Here is a 27,587-nt window from a genome sequence, read left to right on the forward strand (position 1 = left end):
CACCCACCCGCAATTATTATGCGGTATTGGCATATCATCAATCATATTTTAGTATATCTCAATTCAATTTAATATAAATATTCTCATCATTGTCTGTGCATATTTCATCATCTCATAATAATATATATCATATTTCACATATTTTCACATTTTCCAAAATACTCATATCAGTAATTTGTTCAAACTCATTTTTCATGTAAATAATTTTTACTCACGTATAAATATCACATCAATCATTCTCATTTCAATATTTTCTCAGAAAATACACATCATTATAATTCACATTTTCAACACATGTCATGTGCCACACAATTTTCATCTAATACTTATAATATGTTAATTTCACACTGCAAAGCATCACAATTTAATATTACTCAAATGCCACACAATTTATCTAATATTTATATCATAATAATTTTCAGGCAAAATATCATATGTTCATTTTCACATATTAATTCACACAATAATTCTAAAAATATTGTTATAATTTATTCCCTTCACCTGACTTACTGAGAATCTCGTTAGAACCCCAAATCTCACTCCCTTGGCGCCCGAAACTCCAATCCTGAAATTTACATTTTTTCCAGATTAATTAATTCATTTTCCCAAAATAATACCCATCTAACTTTTTCTAGACTCCATATGCCCCAAATTAACATTTAAACCAATATTTGACACCCCCACTTAATTTTTCTGAATTTTTCCTGTGGGTCCCAAAATTACACCCACGATGCTTACTCAGTCCCTAAATTTTGAAAATTTTACTTCAACTTTAGATGCTCAACATTTTAGCATTTTTAAATTAATCCTAATTAATTAAAATAAGTCTGTTAATAACCTTTGTACCCCAAATTTGGGGTTTTTCCCACGACGACCCCATGAGAATTCTGTCCTGTTAGACTTGTAGAGAATCATTCCTAGATTCTCGTGGTGGTGTCTGTTCATCAATCGGACTTATAATTTGCAAGAAATTAAAGAAAAATGAGAAATTGGCTTACTCCAGGAGATATGTCTATGCCGCTCCTACCACCGATCCGCTCCGATAGAAATAACGGCAACGAAGGATGGAGTCCAGTAGTATCTTCCGATTTTCGATCGTGCGAAAATCCGTTACGAAATCGAGGAGAGGGGGAGAGAGAATGAGAGGAGTGAGAGAGTCTTTCTGCGCGCAGGACAGAAGGAGAAAAGAAGAAGAAAAGAAGAAGAAGAAGAAGAAGAAGAAGAAGAAGAAGAATGAAAAGAATAAAACAAAACAAAAATAAAACAAACCTCCTAAAGCTAGAAGCTTGAGGAGAGTAATAATAATAATAATAATAATAATAATAATAATAATAATAATATATTTAATTAATATTAATAATAATATATTTTATTAATAAAAATAAAAATAAATTTTAATTATTTTTTTCTTTTTTTTAATCCCATTAATTAATTAATTAATTTTTTCTTTTTTTTTTTTCTTTTTTTTTGGAATCACCCTACTAATCTTGTATAGCCCTTTTTGGGGTTATTACAACCATACTCCTTACGTTCCTGAGTTTGATATAAAACATACTTTGCCCTATATCATCATAAAATGACCTAACAAGCTTACTTATGCAGTAATACAGTTATTTCTCATGCCACATAAAATAGATGATTATTCATATTATAATTTATGCACTATCATATTTATATTTTATGTTAATCTCATTTCCACACAATATGGGTATTACTTCACAATATAATGTTCTGGCTGGTAAAGACATATTTTATTCACCTGTTAATTAAATTCCATTATATCCTAAAAATTCAGATATAATCAATACCCTGCAATTTAAATCAATTTCAAAATATTCCCAAAAGTCTAATTTAATCAAATCCTTACTGTTTAACTTAATTCCAAAATATTCTCAAAAATCAAATTTAATCAAATACCTACAACTTAACTTAATCCCAAAATATTCCTGTGAGAGAGAGAACCCATTTCTTCTCCTCTTACATCATGGAATATTGTGAATCTCTACAAAATACAAATGATGATGAACTGGGGGGAAAAAATACGAGCAATTGAGAAATAAATCGGAAATAGAAAAGTTTGAATTTTAAATAATTATCGGAGACTAAACATCTAATCCAATGTTTATACACTAAAATGAGTCAAATAGAATGAAAAATTATACAGCAAATATATAAAATTATAAAAATCAATTCAATTACATTTCGTTCTCTTGTCTCAAACAAATCGTGAGGAATTATACATTGTAAATGATGAGTTTAGAGAAGAATAGAAAAACGAAATTCATCGAGACACAAAATGGCCGAAAACATGAATTTACGTCTCTTGATTGTCCTTTTACTTAAATGTTTTTTCAAAATACAAATGACAACTTGAAAAAAAAAATAAAAAATAAAAAATACAAATAATTCAGACACAAGCTTAGTCAACCATAGAAAGGTTCAAATTTAAAATAATCATAGGAGACAAGACATCCAAAGAATTACACCTCCTAAAATGTGCAAATGCCCGTGAAAGTGAATAACTTTTAAGTACCAAAATTATCCATTTAATTCTCAAAGCATTATATTTCCAAGGGAAGAAGAAGGTGGCTAAGGAAGAATTGAACCAGTCAAGAGCTGAGTGACCCACAAAGCATTAATTAAAATACTTGACCCAATCGGGTTCAATACAATTCAACAATTCATACGGACATGAACTTTATTACTTAAACCCAAAAAAAAAAGTAAAAATAAATAAAAGCCTTCATTAATTTAATGAGTGAAGAATTTTATGCCCACTCCCATGAAAAGTAAGACGCGGAACTTTCTTCCCACCGCCATGCACATGGTCTCCTCGCCCTCCCCCTATAAAATGATTTTGGGTGCAATGGGTTCCTCACAAGGCCCAGAGAAAGAAAAGAAGAACACATACATTAACAATGTGGTCTGTGTTTCAGTACTACTCGGCGGCGGCGATCTTGGTGGCATTGACGACGGCGTTTGGGGGATCCAATGCGCAGCTCAGCGCCACTTTTTACGACGGGACGTGCCCTAACGCGACGACTGTTGTGCGCGACGTCGTGCAACGGGCGCAGCGGAGCGACGTCCGCATAGGCGCCAAACTCATCCGCCTTCACTTCCACGACTGCTTTGTCAACGTACGTGGATTCTCTTCATTCCATGTTTGTGAATTAAGAATTTTTGTTTCGGATTTTCGGTTTGAATTGAAAAAAGAAGAAGAAGAGGAATTACCTTTTAAAAAAATAAAATAAAGATGAAGAGTCTTTCCAAACGCAATTTTATTTATTTCTCAATCTTCACATATTTATTATGTCAATATTTTAAAATTTTAAAAAATTAAGACTTCGATTAGTTGCAGAAAAAAAATTTATTTTTTTGTATCTCAGTTTTTTACTTTTCCAACGAATTATAAAAGTTGTAACCTTTTTTTTTTTTTTAAGATTTCTATTAAAATGTAGAAAACAAAATGTTGAAATTATTAGGTACATAAAGTGTATGTGTCATACATACCGCTGGTATACCAAATAGTTTCTTGTCTTTTTTTACCGAGCAAAATCTGCTGCATGGTGAATTTGGCAATAGTGGGCGGTATAGTTTCAGTCGAGAGGCAGTTGGGTTTAGCTGCTATTCATTTCTACTGGTGTTGGTAGTTCATGGTCCAGTGTTCTGTCTCGATAGCTGATGTTCATTTCAGCTGCTGTCCATTTCTCTTCTGCTGTATCTTGTTGTCTGTTTTTGCTACTCTAATGTTGCTTCTTATGGGTCTATATGCTTGATGTTAGGCTTTAATTCGTTGCTCCGGTTTGCTGTTATTGACAGCTGAGGAGGATTTGTCTTCTTGGCTGGTCTCTTTCTTGTTTTTTCTGCTTTCACTGCTGCACTGAAGAACTGGCTTGAGTCGGCTTGCTTTAGTTTTAATAAAATTCATTCACCTTTGTAATCTATAATCTTCTAGCTCCTTAATATTAGTAAATTATATGTATTAATGTCGTATCTCATAGTATCGAGTTTGACGTGTTTAGGGTTGTGACGGGTCGCTTTTGCTAGACGATGGAAACGGCATAGAGAGCGAGAAAGGTGCAGTTCCAAATCAAGCAGCAGATGGATTTGATGTGGTTAACGACATCAAATCAGCATTAGAGAGTGTTTGTCCCGGCATCGTCTCTTGTGCTGATATTCTAGCCATTGCTTCTCAAGTTTCAGTCTCTTTGGTATTTATCCGTTTCATCATCCTCAATTGTGCATAATATATATATTTCAAATAAAAGAAAGAATTTTTCTTAATAAGTTTTATATATATATATATATATAGATATATATATTTAAAAAGAGTCAGAAGTCACCTACATAGCGGCCATGTCCCTAGTTTATTAATAACTCTCACTTATGGTGAAAACAAAAGCACACTTGGGGCTTTCATAATAATTCTGATATGATATTCTTAAAAGTAATACTAAAGCTTTTTACGATAATATTAAAGCTTTTTTTTCTAAACGTGAAATTTGATTAAATTTAACATGATTTTTTATTAAGATTTATCCCAATTCATGTGACTTCAGTTCAAGATTTTGGAAGAATTACTCTAGGAAAATATTTTTGTTTTTAATGTATTCTTGTTTTTAACACAAATGATAACATTAAAGACAATAATTTTGTCTTAGACGAAAAATATTTTTTATTTTTATTTTCAATACAAATAATAACAAAATTATTTTCAATAAAATAGACCTAAAATTAAAAATTTTATTTTTTACATTAATTATATTAATACATCTCACATTATAGGCTCAAGGTCCATCATGGGAAGTTCAACTAGGTAGAAGAGACAGCAGAACCGCGAACCGAGCAGGAGCCGACAATGACATTCCCGGTCCTTTCGAAAGCCTCAGCAGTGTCGTTGCCAAGTTTTCTGCCGTCGGACTCGATTCCACCGACCTAGTTGCTTTATCTGGTATTTAATAAAATTATATAAGCTTGTGAAATTTTGAAAAATTACGAGGCCATTACATAAAATCCAAATCCAAATCCTATCTTACGTATGTGGGTTCCTAAATTTGGAATCCACTCACGTGTCTATTCGGGACAAAATTCAAGACTAGGGTTTATAATATTCAATTCATAATATTTATGCACCGAATCAAATTGAATGATGGCTTAAAACTGAACTGAACTGAACCAAACTAGTTTGTGTTGGTTAGTAATGAGTCTTGATTATGCTTACTAAAAATTAAAGATCGTCCATTAATTTATGCAATTTAATTGAAACATTTTTCTAACTTAATTCTTAATTGGATATTCCTTCTAAAAAAAAAATGACTATTTGAAGTGATTTTTTATGGAGATATTCAAAAGATTAAAAATTCTACAAATTACATTCTTTAGAAAAATTTTTTAAAAAAAAAGTTATAATTTAACATACCTTCACAATTCGCTTCGGTTTGATTTTTTCGGTTTCATCGAACACAAAACCGAAACCAAATCAAAATATTTAATTTAGTAATTCTCTAAACTGGGTCGAACTGAATGACATAAAAAAACGGACCGGTTTAGTTCAATTCTGTGTTATTGGACCAATTTCATTTATTTAAAATAAAGAAATATTAATTAATACATTAAGTAAATAATTCATAGGTGCTCATACATTTGGGAGGGCTCGGTGCGTGGCCTTTAGCCGCAGGCTCTACAACTTCAACAACAGCACGAACCCTGACCCCTCGCTGGACCCCACCTACTTGCAGACACTCCGCCAGACGTGCCCCCAAGGCGGCGATGGCAGCGCCCTCGCCAATCTTGATCCTTCCACTCCGAACACCTTCGACAACAACTACTTTACCAACCTCCAGAACAACCGCGGCCTCCTCCAGACTGATCAGGAGCTCTTCTCCGCCGGCACCGCCGCCACCACTGCCGCCGTCAACCGGTTCGCGGCCAGCGAGAGCGAGTTCTTCGACAGCTTCGGTCGGTCCATGATAAATATGGGGAACATAAGTCCCTTGACGGGGAACAATGGAGAGATTAGGTCTGATTGCAAAAGGGTTAATTAGAAAAATATTAATTAATTAATTCACAAATGCAGGTGAAAGATTTTAATTGGGTATTAATTGGAAAAAAAAAAATTAGGTCTTCTGAAAATGCCAACGTGGTCCTCCCATCAAATCATTTCTTCCAATGAAAAATACGCGAAATAGTGAATAGGATCCACTATTTTATGTATTTTCATTTGACGAAAGGGTCTGAAAAAAGGATCATGTTAGTCTTTCCGAACGATCAAATTTTCTCTCATATCAATTAGGTTGTATGAATTTGAAATAGTGTATCTCTCATGATGTTTTGACTAGGCATAGGTTTCATATTTTTGTATCTAGTTTAAGTAACATCAAAATTGTATTTGTCCAAGCTGAAGTCTTATAAATTTAGTTAGTAATGAAAGTTGAATGTTGTTGCAATTATATATGAATGGCAATGTTTTTATTAATAGTTATCTCATGTACTAAGAAACTATTTAGGAATTATTGTACTGTTTTTTCAATAATCAATAAATGATTCTCGTGGCATCCTTTCTTTAAGCTTGTGCTTTTTTATGTTGTTCTAAAATTTTCGTGCTTTTTTTTGTTGTTCTAAAATTTTCGTTCTTTCAATAATCAATAAATGATCATTTAACTAGTTGTCCCCTCACTCGCCGCTCCACCACTGGTTTTTTCATTCAACTGAGCACTAGTCCAATTTCTTGGCGCACTAAGAAACAAACTACAGTTTGTTGCTCCTCCACCGAAACTAAGTACCGAGCACTTACTTCCACTACCTGTGAACTTACGTGGCTCAAAACTCTTTTAAATGATCTTAACATACCGCATTCCCAACCTATGCTCTTATATTGTGACAACCAAGCAGCTCTTCACATTGCCCAGAATCCTATTTTCCACAAACGTACCAAACATATAGAAATCGATTGTCATAGTGTTCGTGAAAAGTTACAGGCTAGCCTCTTCTTCACTAAACATATTCCTACCCACAGTTAGTTTGCCGATATCGTCACCAAATCTTTGGGTCGTGAACATTTCCAAGACTTATCACTCAAGTTGGGCATTACAGATCTCCATGCTCCAACTTGAGGGGGAGTATTAGAGAAATTTGCACTTTCCATTTAGAGAAATATACACTTTCCATTTTTTCAATTCTCTCTTGTATATATATACCCTTGTAATCCTTGTAATAAACAAGTATCAATAGGGAAAATTATTTTTCTCCAAATTTAACAAAATTCAAAAGAGTGAGATAGGACTTAGACCAAAGGATTAGACAAGAAATGCATCTAGAGAAAACTTCAATGGCTAAGAAGTAGTGCTCCCCTAAAATTCTTCTGTTTCTTTCTTTCTAGATCTCCCAAACATACCACTCCCATAATGACTGCTTTAAAATTCATTCACGTTTTACACGAACTATTTTTAAAGAAGACGGCCTAATTTGAAAGAGCGTAACATGAATAATGGTCCAGTTCTTATTGTATAGCTCAAGACCCATTGCCATTAGGCCTACCAATGAGCTTTAAAAATAAAAAAATACTCTTCATCATACTTAATTCTGCCTCTCAAGGAAACATAAAATGGGAACATGAAACTATGTCTCTCAATCATTTTCTCATTTCTTCTCCTCTTACATCATGGAATATTGTGAATCTCTACAAAATACAAATGATGATGAACTGGGGAAAAAAAAACCAGCAATTGAGAAACAAATCATAAATAGAAAAGTTTGAATTTTAAATAATTATTGGAGACTAGACATTTAATCCAATGTTTATACACTAAAATGAGTCAAATAGAATGAAAAATTATACAGCAAATATATAAAATTATAAAGATCAATTCGTTTACATTTCGTTCTCTTGTCTCAAACAAATCATGAGGAATTATACATTGTAAATGATGAGTTTAGAGAAGAATAGAAAAATGAAATTCATCGAGACACAAAATGGCTGAAAACATGAATTTACGTCTCTCGATTGTCCTTTTACTTAAATCTTTTTTCAAAATACAAATGACAACTTGAAAAAAAATAAAAAATATAAAATATAAATAATTCAGACACGAGCTTAGTCAACCATAGAAAGGTTCGAATTTAAAATAATCATAGGAGACAAGACATCTAATGAATTACACCTCCTAAAATGTGCAAATGCCCGTGAAAGTGAATAACATTTAAGTACCAAAATTATCCATTTAATTCTCAAAGCATTATATTTCCCAGGGAAGAAGAAGGTGACTAAGGAAGAATTGAACCAGTCAAGAGCTGAGTGACCCACAAAGCATTAATTAAAATACTTGACCCAATCGGGTTCAATACAATTCAACAATTCATACGGACATGAACTTTATTACTTAAACCCAAAAAAAAAGTAAAAATAAATAAAAGCCTTCATTAAATTAATGAGTGAAGAATTTTATGCCCACTCCCATGAAAAGTAAGACGCGGAACTTTCTTCCCACCGCCATGCACAGGGTCTCCTCGCCCTCCCCCTATAAAATGATTTTGGGTGCAATGGTTCCTCACAAAGCCCAGAGAAAGAAAAGAAGAACACATACATTAACAATGTGGTCTGTGTTTCAGTACTACTCGGCGGCGGCGATCTTGGTGGCATTGACGACGGCGTTTGGGGGATCCAATGCGCAGCTCAGCGCCACTTTTTACGACGGGACGTGCCCTAACGCGACGACTGTTGTGCGCGACGTCGTGCAGCGGGCGCAGCGGAGCGACGTCCGTATAGGCGCCAAACTCATCCGCCTTCACTTCCACGACTGCTTTGTCAACGTACGTGGGTTCTCTTCATTCCATGTTTGTGAATTAAGAATTTTCGTTTCGGATTTTCGGTTTGAATTGAAAAAAGAAGAAGAAGAGGAATTACCTTCTAAAAAAATAAAATAAAGATGAAGAGTCTTTCCAAACGCAGTTTTATTTATTTCTCAATCTTCACATATTTATGATGTCAATATTTTAAAATTTTAAAAAGTTAAGACTTCAATTAGTTGCAAAAAAAAAAATTTATTTTTTATATCTCATTTTTTTACTTTTCCAAAGAATTATAAAAGTTGTAACCTTTTTTTTATTTTTTTAAGATTTCTATTAAAATGTAGAAAACAAAATGTTTGCTTAGTTGTTCAAAACAGTTTTTATTTTTTATTTTTAAAGTTTTAGAATAATTACAAAAAAAAAAAAAAAGACAATGTCTTATGTACAGTGTTACCTGGTGTTAGTTTTTATGAGAAATTATTAGGTACATCGGGTGTATGTGTCATACATACCGCTGGTATACCAAATAGTTTCTTGTCTTTTTTTACCGAGCAAAATCTGCTGCATGGCGAATTTGGCAATAGTGGGCGGTATAGTTTCAGTCGAGAGGCAGTTGGGTTTAGCTGCTATTCATTTCTACTGGTGTTGGTAGTTCATGGTCCAGTGTTCTGTCTCGATAGCTGATGTTCATTTCAGCTGCTGTCCATTTCTCTTCTGTTGTATCTTGTTGTCTGTTTTTGCTACTCTCATGTTGCTTCTTATAGGTCTATATGCTTGATGTTAGGCTTTAATTCGTTGCTCCGGTTTGCTATTATTGACAGGTGAGGAGGATTTGTCTTCTTGGCTGGTCTCTTTCTTGTTTTATCTGCTTTCACTGCTGTACTGAAGAACTGGCTTTAGTGTATTCTCAAGTTACTGGCTTGAGTCGGCTCTGTTTAGTTTTAACAAAATTCATTCACCTTTGTAATCTATAATCTTAGAGCTCCTTAATATTAGTAATTATATGTATAAATGTAGTATCTCATAGTATCGAGTTTGATGTGTTTAGGGTTGTGACGGGTCGCTTTTGCTAGACGATGGAAACGGCATAGAGAGCGAGAAAGGTGCAGTTCCAAATCAAGCAACAGATGGATTTGATGTGGTTGACGACATCAAATCAGCATTAGAGAGTGTTTGTCCCGGCATCGTCTCTTGTGCTGATATTCTAGCCATTGCTTCTCAAGTTTCAGTCTCTTTGGTATTTATCTGTTTCATCATCCTCAATCGTGCATAAAAAAATATTTATATTTTTCAAATAAAAGAAAGAATTTTTTTTAATAAGTTTTCTGATATGAAATTCTTGAAAGATAATACTAAAGCATTTTAAGATAATATTAAAGTTTTTTTTTAAACGTGAAATTTGATTAAACTTAACATGATTTTTTATTAAGATTTATCCCAATTCATGTGACTTCAGTTCAAGATTTTGGAAGAATTACTCTGGGAAAATATTTTTGTTTTTAATATATTCTTGTTTTCAACACAAATGATAACATTAAAGACAATAATTTTGTCTTAGACGAAAAATATTTTTCATTTTTATTTTCAATACAAATAATAACAAAATTATTTTCAATAAAATAGACCTAAAATTAAAAATTTTATTTTTTACATTAATTATATTAATACATCTCGCATTATAGGCTCGAGGTCCATCATGGGAAGTTCAACTAGGTAGAAGAGACAGCAGAACCGCGAACCGAGCAGGAGCCGACAATGACATTCCCGGTCCTTTCGAAAGCCTCAGCAGTGTCGTTGCCAAGTTTTCTGCCGTTGGACTCGATTCCACCGACCTAGTTGCTTTATCTGGTATTTAATAAAATTATATAAGCTTGTGAAATTTTGAAAAATTACGAGCCCATTACATAAAATCCAAATCCAAATCCTATATTACGTATGTGGGTTCCTAAATTTGGAATCCACTCACTTGTCTATTCAGGACAAAATTCAAGACTAGGGTTTAATTGGTTCAGTTCGTAGATTTTTTGTGTAAAATCCCACACCTAAACCAAATTATTATTCAATTCATAATATTTATGCACCGAATCAAATTGAATGATGGCTTAAAACTGAACTGAACTGAACCAAACTAGTTTGTGTTGGTTAGTAATGAGTCTTGATTATGCTTACTAAAAATTAAAGATCGTCCATTAATTTATGCAATTTAATTGAAACATTTTTCTAACTTAATTCTTAATTGGATATTCCTTCTAAAAAAAAAATGACTATTTGAAGTGATTTTTTATGGAGATATTCAAAAGATTAAAAATTCTACAAATTACATTCTTTAGAAAAATTTTTTAAAAAAAAAGTTATAATTTAACATACCTTCACAATTCGCTTCGGTTTGATTTTTTCGGTTTCATCGAACACAAAACCGAAACCAAATCAAAATATTTAATTTAGTAATTCTCTAAACTGGGTCGAACTGAATGACATAAAAAAACGGACCGGTTTAGTTCAATTCTGTGTTATTGGACCAATTTCATTTATTTAAAATAAAGAAATATTAATTAATACATTAAGTAAATAATTCATAGGTGCTCATACATTTGGGAGGGCTCGGTGCGTGGCCTTTAGCCGCAGGCTCTACAACTTCAACAACAGCACGAACCCTGACCCCTCGCTGGACCCCACCTACTTGCAGACACTCCGCCAGACGTGCCCCCAAGGCGGCGATGGCAGCGCCCTCGCCAATCTTGATCCTTCCACTCCGAACACCTTCGACAACAACTACTTTACCAACCTCCAGAACAACCGCGGCCTCCTCCAGACTGATCAGGAGCTCTTCTCCGCCGGCACCGCCGCCACCACTGCCGCCGTCAACCGGTTCGCGGCCAGCGAGAGCGAGTTCTTCGACAGCTTCGGTCGGTCCATGATAAATATGGGGAACATAAGTCCCTTGACGGGGAACAATGGAGAGATTAGGTCTGATTGCAAAAGGGTTAATTAGAAAAATATTAATTAATTAATTCACAAATGCAGGTGAAAGATTTTAATTGGGTATTAATTGGAAAAAAAAAAATTAGGTCTTCTGAAAATGCCAACGTGGTCCTCCCATCAAATCATTTCTTCCAATGAAAAATACGCGAAATAGTGAATAGGATCCACTATTTTATGTATTTTCATTTGACGAAAGGGTCTGAAAAAAGGATCATGTTAGTCTTTCCGAACGATCAAATTTTCTCTCATATCAATTAGGTTGTATGAATTTGAAATAGTGTATCTCTCATGATGTTTTGACTAGGCATAGGTTTCATATTTTTGTATCTAGTTTAAGTAACATCAAAATTGTATTTGTCCAAGCTGAAGTCTTATAAATTTAGTTAGTAATGAAAGTTGAATGTTGTTGCAATTATATATGAATGGCAATGTTTTTATTAATAGTTATCTCATGTACTAAGAAACTATTTAGGAATTATTGTACTGTTTTTTCAATAATCAATAAATGATTCTCGTGGCATCCTTTCTTTAAGCTTGTGCTTTTTTATGTTGTTCTAAAATTTTCGTGCTTTTTTTTGTTGTTCTAAAATTTTCGTTCTTTCAATAATCAATAAATGATCATTTAACTAGTTGTCCCCTCACTCGCCGCTCCACCACTGGTTTTTTCATTCAACTGAGCACTAGTCCAATTTCTTGGCGCACTAAGAAACAAACTACAGTTTGTTGCTCCTCCACCGAAACTAAGTACCGAGCACTTACTTCCACTACCTGTGAACTTACGTGGCTCAAAACTCTTTTAAATGATCTTAACATACCGCATTCCCAACCTATGCTCTTATATTGTGACAACCAAGCAGCTCTTCACATTGCCCAGAATCCTATTTTCCACAAACGTACCAAACATATAGAAATCGATTGTCATAGTGTTCGTGAAAAGTTACAGGCTAGCCTCTTCTTCACTAAACATATTCCTACCCACAGTTAGTTTGCCGATATCGTCACCAAATCTTTGGGTCGTGAACATTTCCAAGACTTATCACTCAAGTTGGGCATTACAGATCTCCATGCTCCAACTTGAGGGGGAGTATTAGAGAAATTTGCACTTTCCATTTAGAGAAATATACACTTTCCATTTTTTCAATTCTCTCTTGTATATATATACCCTTGTAATCCTTGTAATAAACAAGTATCAATAGGGAAAATTATTTTTCTCCAAATTTAACAAAATTCAAAAGAGTGAGATAGGACTTAGACCAAAGGATTAGACAAGAAATGCATCTAGAGAAAACTTCAATGGCTAAGAAGTAGTGCTCCCCTAAAATTCTTCTGTTTCTTTCTTTCTAGATCTCCCAAACATACCACTCCCATAATGACTGCTTTAAAATTCATTCACGTTTTACACGAACTATTTTTAAAGAAGACGGCCTAATTTGAAAGAGCGTAACATGAATAATGGTCCAGTTCTTATTGTATAGCTCAAGACCCATTGCCATTAGGCCTACCAATGAGCTTTAAAAATAAAAAATAAAAAAATACTCTTCATCATACTTAATTCTGCCTCTCAAGGAAACATAAAATGGGAACATGAAACTATGTCTCTCAATCATTTTCTCATTTCTTCTCCTCTTACATCATGGAATATTGTGAATCTCTACAAAATACAAATGATGATGAACTGGGGAAAAAAAAACCAGCAATTGAGAAACAAATCATAAATAGAAAAGTTTGAATTTTAAATAATTATTGGAGACTAGACATTTAATCCAATGTTTATACACTAAAATGAGTCAAATAGAATGAAAAATTATACAGCAAATATATAAAATTATAAAGATCAATTCGTTTACATTTCGTTCTCTTGTCTCAAACAAATCATGAGGAATTATACATTGTAAATGATGAGTTTAGAGAAGAATAGAAAAATGAAATTCATCGAGACACAAAATGGCTGAAAACATGAATTTACGTCTCTCGATTGTCCTTTTACTTAAATCTTTTTTCAAAATACAAATGACAACTTGAAAAAAAATAAAAAATATAAAATATAAATAATTCAGACACGAGCTTAGTCAACCATAGAAAGGTTCGAATTTAAAATAATCATAGGAGACAAGACATCTAATGAATTACACCTCCTAAAATGTGCAAATGCCCGTGAAAGTGAATAACATTTAAGTACCAAAATTATCCATTTAATTCTCAAAGCATTATATTTCCCAGGGAAGAAGAAGGTGACTAAGGAAGAATTGAACCAGTCAAGAGCTGAGTGACCCACAAAGCATTAATTAAAATACTTGACCCAATCGGGTTCAATACAATTCAACAATTCATACGGACATGAACTTTATTACTTAAACCCAAAAAAAAAAGTAAAAATAAATAAAAGCCTTCATTAAATTAATGAGTGAAGAATTTTATGCCCACTCCCATGAAAAGTAAGACGCGGAACTTTCTTCCCACCGCCATGCACAGGGTCTCCTCGCCCTCCCCCTATAAAATGATTTTGGGTGCAATGGTTCCTCACAAAGCCCAGAGAAAGAAAAGAAGAACACATACATTAACAATGTGGTCTGTGTTTCAGTACTACTCGGCGGCGGCGATCTTGGTGGCATTGACGACGGCGTTTGGGGGATCCAATGCGCAGCTCAGCGCCACTTTTTACGACGGGACGTGCCCTAACGCGACGACTGTTGTGCGCGACGTCGTGCAGCGGGCGCAGCGGAGCGACGTCCGTATAGGCGCCAAACTCATCCGCCTTCACTTCCACGACTGCTTTGTCAACGTACGTGGGTTCTCTTCATTCCATGTTTGTGAATTAAGAATTTTCGTTTCGGATTTTCGGTTTGAATTGAAAAAAGAAGAAGAAGAGGAATTACCTTCTAAAAAAATAAAATAAAGATGAAGAGTCTTTCCAAACGCAGTTTTATTTATTTCTCAATCTTCACATATTTATGATGTCAATATTTTAAAATTTTAAAAAGTTAAGACTTCAATTAGTTGCAAAAAAAAAAATTTATTTTTTATATCTCATTTTTTTACTTTTCCAAAGAATTATAAAAGTTGTAACCTTTTTTTTTATTTTTTAAGATTTCTATTAAAATGTAGAAAACAAAATGTTTGCTTAGTTGTTCAAAACAGTTTTTATTTTTTATTTTTAAAGTTTTAGAATAATTACAAAAAAAAAAAAAAAGACAATGTCTTATGTACAGTGTTACCTGGTGTTAGTTTTTATGAGAAATTATTAGGTACATCGGGTGTATGTGTCATACATACCGCTGGTATACCAAATAGTTTCTTGTCTTTTTTTACCGAGCAAAATCTGCTGCATGGCGAATTTGGCAATAGTGGGCGGTATAGTTTCAGTCGAGAGGCAGTTGGGTTTAGCTGCTATTCATTTCTACTGGTGTTGGTAGTTCATGGTCCAGTGTTCTGTCTCGATAGCTGATGTTCATTTCAGCTGCTGTCCATTTCTCTTCTGTTGTATCTTGTTGTCTGTTTTTGCTACTCTCATGTTGCTTCTTATAGGTCTATATGCTTGATGTTAGGCTTTAATTCGTTGCTCCGGTTTGCTATTATTGACAGGTGAGGAGGATTTGTCTTCTTGGCTGGTCTCTTTCTTGTTTTATCTGCTTTCACTGCTGTACTGAAGAACTGGCTTTAGTGTATTCTCAAGTTACTGGCTTGAGTCGGCTCTGTTTAGTTTTAACAAAATTCATTCACCTTTGTAATCTATAATCTTAGAGCTCCTTAATATTAGTAATTATATGTATAAATGTAGTATCTCATAGTATCGAGTTTGATGTGTTTAGGGTTGTGACGGGTCGCTTTTGCTAGACGATGGAAACGGCATAGAGAGCGAGAAAGGTGCAGTTCCAAATCAAGCAACAGATGGATTTGATGTGGTTGACGACATCAAATCAGCATTAGAGAGTGTTTGTCCCGGCATCGTCTCTTGTGCTGATATTCTAGCCATTGCTTCTCAAGTTTCAGTCTCTTTGGTATTTATCTGTTTCATCATCCTCAATCGTGCATAAAAAAATATTTATATTTTTCAAATAAAAGAAAGAATTTTTTTAATAAGTTTTCTGATATGAAATTCTTGAAAGATAATACTAAAGCATTTTAAGATAATATTAAAGTTTTTTTTTAAACGTGAAATTTGATTAAACTTAACATGATTTTTTATTAAGATTTATCCCAATTCATGTGACTTCAGTTCAAGATTTTGGAAGAATTACTCTGGGAAAATATTTTTGTTTTTAATATATTCTTGTTTTCAACACAAATGATAACATTAAAGACAATAATTTTGTCTTAGACGAAAAATATTTTTCATTTTTATTTTCAATACAAATAATAACAAAATTATTTTCAATAAAATAGACCTAAAATTAAAAATTTTATTTTTTACATTAATTATATTAATACATCTCGCATTATAGGCTCGAGGTCCATCATGGGAAGTTCAACTAGGTAGAAGAGACAGCAGAACCGCGAACCGAGCAGGAGCCGACAATGACATTCCCGGTCCTTTCGAAAGCCTCAGCAGTGTCGTTGCCAAGTTTTCTGCCGTTGGACTCGATTCCACCGACCTAGTTGCTTTATCTGGTATTTAATAAAATTATATAAGCTTGTGAAATTTTGAAAAATTACGAGCCCATTACATAAAATCCAAATCCAAATCCTATATTACGTATGTGGGTTCCTAAATTTGGAATCCACTCACTTGTCTATTCAGGACAAAATTCAAGACTAGGGTTTAATTGGTTCAGTTCGTAGATTTTTTGTGTAAAATCCCACACCTAAACCAAATTATTATTCAATTCATAATATTTATGCACCGAATCAAATTGAATGATGGCTTAAAACTGAACTGAACTGAACCAAACTAGTTTGTGTTGGTTAGTAATGAGTCTTGATTATGCTTACTAAAAATTAAAGATCGTCCATTAATTTATGCAATTTAATTGAAACATTTTTCTAACTTAATTCTTAATTGGATATTCCTTCTAAAAAAAAATGACTATTTGAAGTGATTTTTATGGAGATATTCAAAAGATTAAAAATTCTACAAATTACATTCTTTAGAAAAATTTTTTAAAAAAAAAGTTATAATTTAACATACCTTCACAATTCGCTTCGGTTTGATTTTTTCGGTTTCATCGAACACAAAACCGAAACCAAATCAAAATATTTAATTTAGTAATTCTCTAAACTGGGTCGAACTGAATGACATAAAAAAACGGACCGGTTTAGTTCAATTCTGTGTTATTGGACCAATTTCATTTATTTAAAATAAAGAAATATTAATTAATACATTAAGTAAATAATTCATAGGTGCTCATACATTTGGGAGGGCTCGGTGCGTGGCCTTTAGCCGCAGGCTCTACAACTTCAACAACAGCACGAACCCTGACCCCTCGCTGGACCCCACCTACTTGCAGACACTCCGCCAGACGTGCCCCCAAGGCGGCGATGGCAGCGCCCTCGCCAATCTTGATCCTTCCACTCCGAACACCTTCGACAACAACTACTTTACCAACCTCCAGAACAACCGCGGCCTCCTCCAGACTGATCAGGAGCTCTTCTCCGCCGGCACCGCCGCCACCACTGCCGCCGTCAACCGGTTCGCGGCCAGCGAGAGCGAGTTCTTCGACAGCTTCGGTCGGTCCATGATAAATATGGGGAACATAAGTCCCTTGACGGGGAACAATGGAGAGATTAGGTCTGATTGCAAAAGGGTTAATTAGAAAAATATTAATTAATTAATTCACAAATGCAGGTGAAAGATTTTAATTGTGTATTAATTGAAAAATAAATAAAAAATTAGGTTTGAAGGTGCCCATCAAATCCTTTCTTCCAATAGAAAATGCACGAAATAGTGAGTAGGATCCACTATTTTTTGTACTTTTATTGGATGATAAGGTCTGAAAAAATGATCACGTTTGCCCTCCCGAATGATCAAATTTTCTCTCATGTTAATTAGGTTGTATGAATTTGAAATAGTGTATCTCTCATGATGTCTCGACTAGGCACACGAGTCGGTTTCATATTTTTGTATCTAGTTTAAGTAACATCAAAATTTTATTTGTCGAAACTGAAGTCTTATCAATTTAGTTAGGAATGAAAGTTGAATGTTGTTGCAATTATATATGAATGGCAATGTTTTTATTAATAGTTATCTCATGTACTAAGAAACTATTTAGGAATTATTGTACTGTTTTTTCAACAATCAATAAATGATTCTCGTGGCATCCTTTCTTTAAGTTTGTGCTTTTTTTTATTGTTCTAAAATTTTCGTTCTTTCATGCATTGAAAGTTTATTTGCTTTCAAATAAATTTATATTCATTTGGGAGTGTGGATTTTAGAGCATGGATTTGGATTTGTTAACTTTTGAATAAATTTAATATAACTCACTGAGTTTAATTTAATTTTTTTAATTTTTTTCTTCAAATTATTCTTAAAAAGTTCTTCTTTCACAGACTAAAAGTATATTTAATTTTTGAAATAAAATTACGAAAAATCCTATAAAAGAAAAACATCCATGGAAGATTGGGAGACACATCCAAGGATTTAGAACGCTCTAATTCCGTACTTGTTGCATCATTTCGCAAGTCAAATTTCACTTGTAGAAGAATATGTGTATCACTTAGGCAAAATGTGACTAAAATTAAGTCCCCTTTACATGAACATGCTAAGGATTGTTTATTTGTCCAAAATCATTTTTATTTTTTTTTTATGAGTCCTCCAAATAATTACAAACATACCCACATTATTTTCAAGTTACCCCAAATTTATATACAAAAGTTAACACATGACATATGATTTCTAAGCATGGTATGCTAGCTTTTTTCCTTTCTTGAAACAAAACCAAAAATTAAAACATTTTTTCCTGAATTGTTTACGATCAGGACCCATAAAAATAGATAATTAATATAATCTTGTTTACATTAATTAATTTAAATATATACATACATATATATATATATATATATATATATATATATATATATATAATTGGGGACTTGAAGTTTCAGGGTTAAGAACCTAACATTTCATCAAGCCTTCTGTTTGCTGCATGAGATAGAAACTTCATGCAAATGGGGGGCTGAATATTAAGCAATGTGTTAGGGAGTGATAATGTAATCGGGAAAAAGGGGAGAGCGATACTGCTATAATTGTATTCTCCAGGGATTTAGAATGAATATATGATTATCTGTGTTAACGTTTGTATAGTTATTCTCTTGGAGTTGAATAATACAAGTAGTCCTTTTCATTATGATGTTTTGTTGCCTTAGATTGTGATATCTCTGATTGTTATAGTCTTATTCTGTGTATAAGAATATATTACTCATGCGATATCCTATTGTTCCTTGTTTTCTTGAGTATTGAGACTCACCTGATGCTCGTATTTGCGGGTTTGAACGTGTGAGATTTGGCTAACTTGTCGAGGGAGAGCGTTCAACGAGTACCATACGGCCCTTATTTGAGTTCCATTTTGGGGGAATGCAAGTAGAGAGCTAGGCAGAGTCCATATCCCATCCCCACAAATCAACCCGGATGCCACCGCTGCCCCCATATGCCTCTGCTTTGGCCTTGTTCATCTTCCTCCACACAAACAATATCAAGCTCCCAACACACATTTCAATGGCAAAGTTAGACCCCAAGTAAAACGGTATCCACATCGCCATCGGTATTGGAATGAACCCCGCCCACTTCTTCCCCAACAAGTCCCTCACAAGGTTGATTAGAAGTGCCGCCCCGAAGAAAATGTAACACAACATTAGACAGTTCTTCAGAAGGGCAGAAAAGCCTTCCACCCCAAGAACTGCCATGCTGCGGTACACCAGCGCAAAAGGTGTTGGGTACTTACTCTCGGGCATTCCTATGGTTGGGAACGCATTGTCGAAAACTCAAAAGATTGTGGGGGAAATTATGCACCCCATGCAAGTCCCAATCAATTGGCCACTAAACATGGATTGAGGCGATGCCAGGGTGAGGTATCCAGTCTTAAAGTCTTGCGTGAGGTTGGATGCGGTGGAAACAATGTTCATCATCACTCCACTAGCAGCCAACCCCGCCAGGACCCCACCATGGGCGGCGCTTGCCCACTTCCCAATGATGAAGATGGTGAGTTTTCCATAGGTGGATGCCAGGGACCAGTCGGTGAGGTAGGCGTTGCCGAAGGCGAGGATCGGTGCAAAAAGGCAGATGACGAGGATATGATACCATTTGAGGAAGGGGAAAATGTGATGGAGAACGATAATGGATATGATGGCAATTGTGACATAGCCGCAAATGGCAAACCACGTCGGGATTTGATCTTTGAGGAAGCATTGAATTCGGCGTTGGTCATCGAAGGAGAGGGATGGGGTTGAGGAGGAGGGGTCAGTGCTAGGGAGTTCATCTTTGCTTTTGAATTGGGAAACCAAGCCGGAAATTGTTCGAATCAGTACCTTGCTAAAGTTGTAAAGGTCGTCACCGAGGATCAAGGCAATGGCAATGAATACCTGGAATTTGGAAAAGTTCAATAAGTTTTAATTAATCATATATATATATATATATATATATATATATGTATGGGCATACTAAGGTTCAAGTCTTATGGACTACAACTTTCTAATAAATCACATAATGAGTAATCAAATCAGATGCCCACAAAAGCTAATCCGAAATAATATTAGAAATAAGAGTTAGGTATACAATGTTAGACATATAATGTGTTCTACGAGTCTAAAACCCACTGATAGACCTAGAATTATGCACGCCTCGTCTAACCAGCCCGAATACGTATGACCCAAGACATAAAGCATTTGTTTTCTTTTCCCAAAAAAAAAAAAAACTAAACTAAACATTTATAAGAAGCTTGCATATAATTTTTTTGGAAATTAATTAAGCTTTGACATTATAAGAAAATTGATTAGGTAATAGCTAGGTAGGAAGGGTATATATATGTACCTTGTAGCCTTGTAGAACACGTATGTTGCTAGAGCTGAGATTCGCAGGGAAAGAGGCCACATGACAACCCACGACAGAATGCCTCCAATCAATAATGAGGCATTAATTAAGAAAGAGCTCTCAGTCAGTCACACGATGTTAGAGAGAGAAGGTCTCCCTTCTCTCTAAAAGATGCATGTCCGTGAGTGTTTGGGGCTGTGTTCAATCACGATTTTCCTTCAATATCGTGTGGTTGTTGCTGGATTAATAGTGGATTGTTTAATTCGAAAGTCGCTGGACTGTTTATTGTCTGATTTCCAATATTTGATCGAGGATGAGCTGTTTCTTCGTGAAACTGCAGGATTCAGAAATCGTCTGGAGTTGAGGATTAATCTGACCATTGATACAATTTCTTAAGCTTCCTGTTTGATCGAAGAAGGAGTTTATCACCCTAATCGATTTGGGTGCAACGAGGATCTGTTGATTTCATTTTCCCACCCAAATGTCATTTTGAAGGTTGAAAGGTTTCGTGTAGTCATGGGTCATCCTAGGATTGCAGATAAGGTATCCCGAGTAGATGAGAGGAAGGAAGAGAGGGACCTAGAATTGAAATTCATAGCAATCAAAGGGGGCAACTAGAACGAGTGGAGGAAAAAGAATCATGCTGAAATAATGGCAGAGTTCGAAAGACTTTCAAAAATGGCTTCGCAGAGAGCTAATGCTCCTTCGAGCGGGATGAAATCAACTAAGATGCTGCGGGGGACTCCTCAAGATACTAGGGGTGTGCAGGTTGATCAGAATCAGGGTGTATATGTAGAGGTTGCAGAGAAGAGAAAGGCTGGAAGTTCGCTGACGGCTAACAAAGACTCGATGGAGGTAACGGATTCATCATATTTTGACTCCTCTAGTAACAAAGATAAGGAGTGTTGTGCTGCGGAAAATGCAAAGAGAATGTAATGGGGTGATGAGGCATCCTCTCGATCAGATGAAATGGATTCGAATGATTCCTTTAATGTTGTGGCCCTTGATCAAAATCACATTGGCTCTACACCCGGAAAATAAATAATAAATGAAATTGGGAAAAAGGGATTTTTGGCTAAGGAAGGAGAAAGTCGGCGACGATTTTCTGAAGGAGGAAGAAAACCGAAGACGGTTTCGGGGTTTTAGCCCGGGTCAATAAAGGGTAAACGGTAATTTCTGGGCTAGTTAAAGAGAAAACCAATGACAGCTTTCTAAGGATCAGAGAAAATTGGCGATGGTTTTCTCTACAGTGAGTTCTATAAGGAATCCCACGGATCATTTTTGTAATGACCCAAAAATTATAAAATAATTAGAAAATATAATAAATGAGATGGATTAAAGGATAATAAGGGGAAAATGAACGAAACTAGAGAAGTACCAGGCCTCGTCGACGAATGTCCTGTCTTCGTCGATGAGTGTCTTTCTAAAGCTCGTCGATGAACTCTAGTTTCTCGTCGACGAAGAAATCCTAAGAGAGAATTTTGGAAAACTCTGAAATTCGTCGACGAAAGTATCTTCTCATCGACAAACTCTCTACAGTGTCTCATCAACGAACCCACGTGTCTCATCGACGAAGCCCTACCTATAAATAGAGTTTTCTTTCATTTTCAGCAAATTCACGAACCATCTTCTCTCTCTCTCTCTCTCTCTCTCTCTCTCTCTCTCTCTCTCTCTCTCTCTCTCTCTCTAAAACAAACCTCCAGCCTTCTCTCTTCGATTTCGGGCCGATTTTGACCCGGTTTGACGATTCGGAACCGCCACAAGGTTCGTAGGATCGTTCTCTACAAGGCTGTAAGAGTTGATCGTTGGTTTGAGGGGTTTGGAAAACATCTTAAAATTAGGGTAAGTGAGTTATTTTGGGAATTCCTTAACGAATAATGTTATTTAGAGCCTAAAAAGTTGTAAATAAGTGTTTTTCTTAAGATTTGAGTTAGTGGGAATTTATTTTAATTAAAATAGGATTTTTGAATTTAGGGTCCAAGTGAACGCTGTGGGTATCAGTTCGGGGATCCTACCAGCGTAACTCGAAAATCAGGTAAGGGGAAATTATATATTAAAGCATATTTTATGAAATTAAAGGTAATAAATTAGGTTATAATATATGTATGTTTTGGTGTGAATTATAAAATGCCAACCATGTAAAATTATGATTTCTGAGCTTATGACCACTTATTTAGCTATGTATATGTAGAAATGAACTGATAAAAGTGAAAAGTGATTTCTGAGGAATTATGTAAGAAATGAAATGTATTTTCAACATATAAATGTTAAATGTGGGTTGGTTATTTTACAGGAATATGTATGAATTTTACTGTTAAATTGTGTGGCATGAGATTCTGTGCAAATATATGTTAAATGTATGAGATACGGGTTAAGTAAAGTATTGAGAATAAAATATGTTATAGACTATGTTGCTTGTGTATGCTAAATGCAACCATATAAATGTAAGACAGCTAAAAGACAGACATGTTAGCAGATTCTATCACACTTTTGTGTAGACTAACTGATGACAGCTGAAAAGAGCTGTAAACTAACTGATGATGGTTAAAGACCAGCTGTAGTATGAAGGAAAGAAAGGAATATGCTATGAAATGACAATGAAATGACATGGTATGAAATAATAATGTGAATGATATAATGTTGAAGAACTATGAAAAGTGAAATGCAATGCAATGTTTAAGTTACAAACATGAACAGATGTGTATAAATGAATAATGACAGAAAGGAATAATGTATTATGATACTAGAAGTATCTATGTATGTAGAACATGTTGTGATTGGGCGAGGCGTACTCTTCGTCTAAGGGCTTGCTGAGTAAGGCAAGTGCAATAGTAACTTCAGATGTGGCAATACCTGCATAACGTACTAGGGTAGAGGGAACCTACTTGTATGGGCAGGTAGATTTCCCTATCCTTAGGGCATGTGCCAATAAACTATTGTTGAACTGTGTGAGTACGAGATCAAACTAATACTTGAGGGCTTACTGATTAAGGTGAGTGCCCTGGTATGCTTTGGTTGTGACCTTAGGGTTGCCTAAGTATCAAAGCAGAGGGGTGCTACTTGTATGGGCGGGTAATCACCCTTATCTTTGGGTAATCTCGTGGGTTAAATCTCTGCATGTGTTTGATTAGGTTAAGAAAATGATTTCAGAGTTATGTTAATGATTTGAAAATGTATTTAAAATGATATTTATACACCCCATGTAAGTCACATGCTGTTTTAATACGTATATTTCTTCCCTTACTGAGATGTGTCTCACCCGAATATGAATGTTTCTTTTTCAGGACATCCTCGAGGTCGAACTTAGGAGCTCGAGGGTTTATGGTCTTTTGAAGGTTGTAAAGAGAAAAAAGTTTTTTTTTTTTTAATATACTGAGGAGTTGTATAAAGTTTAAGTTTATGTTTATGTTTATGTCTTTATGTTTTAAGTCTGTTGAGAAATGAATGATTGTAAAAATACTGAAATGTTTTGGAGATGTATGTATCCATGGAAATGCAGGTGTTGGATGGTTAATATGGAATTTAGATAGAGATAGTAAACTCTGGTATTACGACATTTTGGTATTACGATATTATGGCATTATATATAGAGATTATGTTTATGTTTCCGCTGTGTATATTATGGATTATGAATTATCAGGTTTTTATCAGGTATAACGCACTGGACTTGGGTTTATGGCTTCGGGGTGTTACAATTTTCTTTAAAAAAATAAACAAATTCTCTCTCTCTCTCTCTCTCTCTCTAAAAGACCTATGATTCTCTCTCCCTTCTCACTATGATTCCGGCCTCATTTTAGCCTAGATTGACGATCAAGAACCACCATAGGGTTCCTGGGAAGATTCTCTACAATATATGAGGAGCAGATTTTCAGTTTGGGGTTCTAGAGCACCACCCCAAAACTAGGGTAAGTAGTGTATTTTAGGGCTTTTAAGTTAATTTAGAGTATATGAAATGTAGGAAATGTTCAATGGAAATTATTATGGGAGTTGTGTTGAATAATTTAGGGAAAATGTGAATTGCGGGTTTTTGGGCTACGAACGCCGAAGGGCGTAGAAAATTGGGTGTTTTAGCAAAATCTCAATAAGTCAGGTAAGGGAAATTAATTATAGCAGTCTTTTTTATGGAAATTATGGGTTGAGAAATATGTGAAAATGGTGTATGTTATTTTATATGAAATTTATTATGATATAAATATTAGATAAAATTTGTGTGGCATATGATTTATATTGAGAAATGTTTAAACTGGGTTAAATGACTTACCCTGTGAAATATGTGATACTGAAATGTGTTTTAATATAAGAATTGAAATGTGACAAAATGATGAAAGTGAAATGTGCAGGAAATATATCCTCTAAGAAAATGATGAAAGGTGAAATATGAAAATGTGTTTTGAGAAATATTGAGTAATTGTAAAATGAGATATGTATATGATAGTATGTGATGAGATGAATTATAAACTGAGAAAAATATCATTAAAATGACGAAATGTGCTGAGAATACTGATATTGAAATGTGAATGTCAGAAATGTGAATATTGCAATGTAAAATTTTGCAATACTGATATTGAAATGTGAAAATGAGAAATGTGAATATTGCAATGTTAATTCTACAATATGAATATGAGGAATGTGAATATGAGAAATATGATTATGAGAAATGTGAATATATGAAATGTAAATATTGTAATGTAAAATTCTGCAATATGATTACTGAATTATGAGAACTGAAATGTGAAATTCTGAAATATGAATACTGACATGTGATTTATGAAATGTCAATACCACATAATGATTTTTGGTATGTGGTAGTGATAATCCTGATAGATGGATATGGAAACCCTAATGATGGGTTGTGATATAGAGCACGGTACCGTTGCTAGTGGTGTTAGTGCAACCACACGGGCTCGTGAAGCATGTGGTGTGACAGTAGACTGAACTGTATAGTAGAGTTGTTGTGCCCCCTAATTCTAGATCAGGACTTTTGGTCGGCTAGTCGTACTACAGATACGGGATATATGATGAAATTCGACCTAACTGGATCAGTCAACCATGGTTAGGTCCAACCTTCGAGCCGCACAACCTTGACCATGGGGGGAAGCATGGCGTAGAATATGGAGTGAGACCTCTACCATGGGGTGAAGCATGGCGTAGCGAATATCCTCAGGGCAGCCATGAGTACAAACACTGATGTATTGGTAACTAGTGACACTCATGAGTTAGATATGGAAATGGAAATGAAAAGGAAATGAAAATGGAAACGAAATGAAAATGGTAATGAAATGAGAATGGAAATGAGAAATAAAATGAGAAATGAAATAGTGTGAGTTAATAAATAATTAAAGTGAAGTAAAACACACCACCTGAGGGCTTACTGAGTAAGATAAGTGTTCTGATAAGTATTAGTTGTAGCTAAACCCAAGTTAATCGGGCTAGGATGCAAATGATATTAGGGCAAAGGGAAGCTACTTGTATGGACGGGAAAGCTTCCTTATTCTCAAGAACTTCACTAGTAAATATGGGTTATGGATGAATGATTTTGGAATGGGAAGTAAAAGCTTATGGAAACTTGTGTTTTATACCTATATGATTATGATTGTGAAAATGATATATTTTCTCAAAAAATGTTATTATTGAAACAAATATGTGTTATGATATAATGAATCTCATATTGCCACACACTATAGATAATTTATTCCGTATTACTGAGATGTGTCTCACCTAATCATTTAAATATTTCAAGAAGTCGAGATAGACTTGGTGATAGAGCTTCGAGATAGAAGGGAGCTGATACCCTGAGTAGACAGGGTGAGTGTTTTGAGCTAGGGACGTTTGATTCCCCTATAATTTTGGGGTTAGACTTGTATTTATGGATGGTTGATACTCTGGTATGTGTATTCACTGTGGTTTGTATATCTATGAAATGACTTCCGCTTGTTAGGTTTATGTATTTGAGTATGATTGTATACCCAGTACCCACTTTCGAGTTAGCTTATGTATTATGGTATCAGTGGTTGACGTGACCGAATTTTGGTTATATGTGTGACGACCTGCTTAATTTCCACATATTTTCTTTTCCATAATATAGTAAAATCAATATCACAAAACTCAGCAGATCATAATCCACCTGGACCCGTGGGTACCAGGGATACATCAGAACACATAACGAAAGCCTAAGCAGCAGGAAACATGCAATCATAATATCATAAATACAAAATCATCCAACACAATACCAGAATCACTATATCCACTGTATTTCAGTATACACATCCCAAAACAAGATCTAGGGACATTTTCCACAAAATCCAATCGTCCCTAGTAAAACTTATCCTTCTGGAAGGGTTGACCAACCGTACTAGATCAGCGGGGCTTTACCCGCTCTCCTATCAGGGGCTCCTGAAATGTTTATAAAATTCGGGGTAAGACACCTTTCAGTAAGGGAAATAAACTAATACTAGTGTGTGGCAATATGAGTATTCTGTGTTATACATGTACCATACAAAACATATTCAGTAAACTGTTATGCAAATCTGGGAAAACATATATATCATCAAAACATGGTAGAACATACTGCATTTTCATAAACATATATCAACTCATATAATAATAGTACAAAAACATTCCTGGTAGGTTAGGTGGCTGTTGTTATGTATTACCCCCATATAACTGGGTTGTGTGGCCTAAAAGCGGGACTTGACAATGGTTGGCCGACCACTACCAAGTCAAAAGTACAGTCTGTAAGTTTGATGGGTCTACCAGACCTGGTCCGTAAACCAGGGGCGCTCACACACTTCTTAAGAACCACATCGACCATCCAATCCCACACCACTCCATACAGCGGTGTTAACATAAATATCATGAT

At 34.8% G+C, this 27,587-nt stretch overlaps 3 protein-coding genes and 1 pseudogene across 3 annotated transcripts; 3 read left to right on the top strand and 1 right to left on the bottom strand.

Annotated features, from left to right (window-relative positions):
• The first annotated feature begins 2,883 nt into the window (after positions 1-2,883).
• LOC131149293 (peroxidase A2-like) lies at positions 2,884-6,562 on the top strand. The gene is made up of 4 exons (XM_058099629.1): positions 2,884-3,137; positions 4,023-4,211; positions 4,786-4,951; positions 5,632-6,562. Exons 1-4 carry the CDS (start codon positions 2,919-2,921, stop codon positions 6,042-6,044), a joined length of 987 nt encoding a protein of 328 aa, XP_057955612.1. The 5' UTR covers positions 2,884-2,918; the 3' UTR covers positions 6,045-6,562.
• A 2,008-nt stretch (positions 6,563-8,570) lies between these two features.
• On the top strand, positions 8,571-11,804 carry LOC131149294 (peroxidase A2-like). Its single transcript, XM_058099630.1, has 4 exons — positions 8,571-8,808; positions 9,836-10,024; positions 10,470-10,635; positions 11,367-11,804. The coding sequence occupies exons 1-4, from the start codon at positions 8,590-8,592 to the stop codon at positions 11,777-11,779; spliced, it is 987 nt and encodes a 328-aa protein (XP_057955613.1). The 5' UTR covers positions 8,571-8,589; the 3' UTR covers positions 11,780-11,804.
• A 2,509-nt stretch (positions 11,805-14,313) lies between these two features.
• Positions 14,314-17,519, top strand: LOC131149295 (peroxidase A2-like). Its single transcript, XM_058099631.1, has 4 exons — positions 14,314-14,551; positions 15,579-15,767; positions 16,212-16,377; positions 17,107-17,519. Exons 1-4 carry the CDS (start codon positions 14,333-14,335, stop codon positions 17,517-17,519), a joined length of 987 nt encoding a protein of 328 aa, XP_057955614.1. The 5' UTR covers positions 14,314-14,332.
• Positions 17,520-18,809: 1,290 nt separating this feature from the next.
• On the bottom strand, positions 18,810-21,108 carry LOC131148454 (probable metal-nicotianamine transporter YSL7; annotated as a pseudogene).
• Between the last annotated feature and the right edge of the window lie 6,479 nt (positions 21,109-27,587).

The sequence above is a fragment of the Malania oleifera genome, chromosome 2 (genome assembly GCF_029873635.1).
Source record: "Malania oleifera isolate guangnan ecotype guangnan chromosome 2, ASM2987363v1, whole genome shotgun sequence".
Classification (NCBI taxonomy): Eukaryota; Viridiplantae; Streptophyta; class Magnoliopsida; order Santalales; family Ximeniaceae; genus Malania; species Malania oleifera.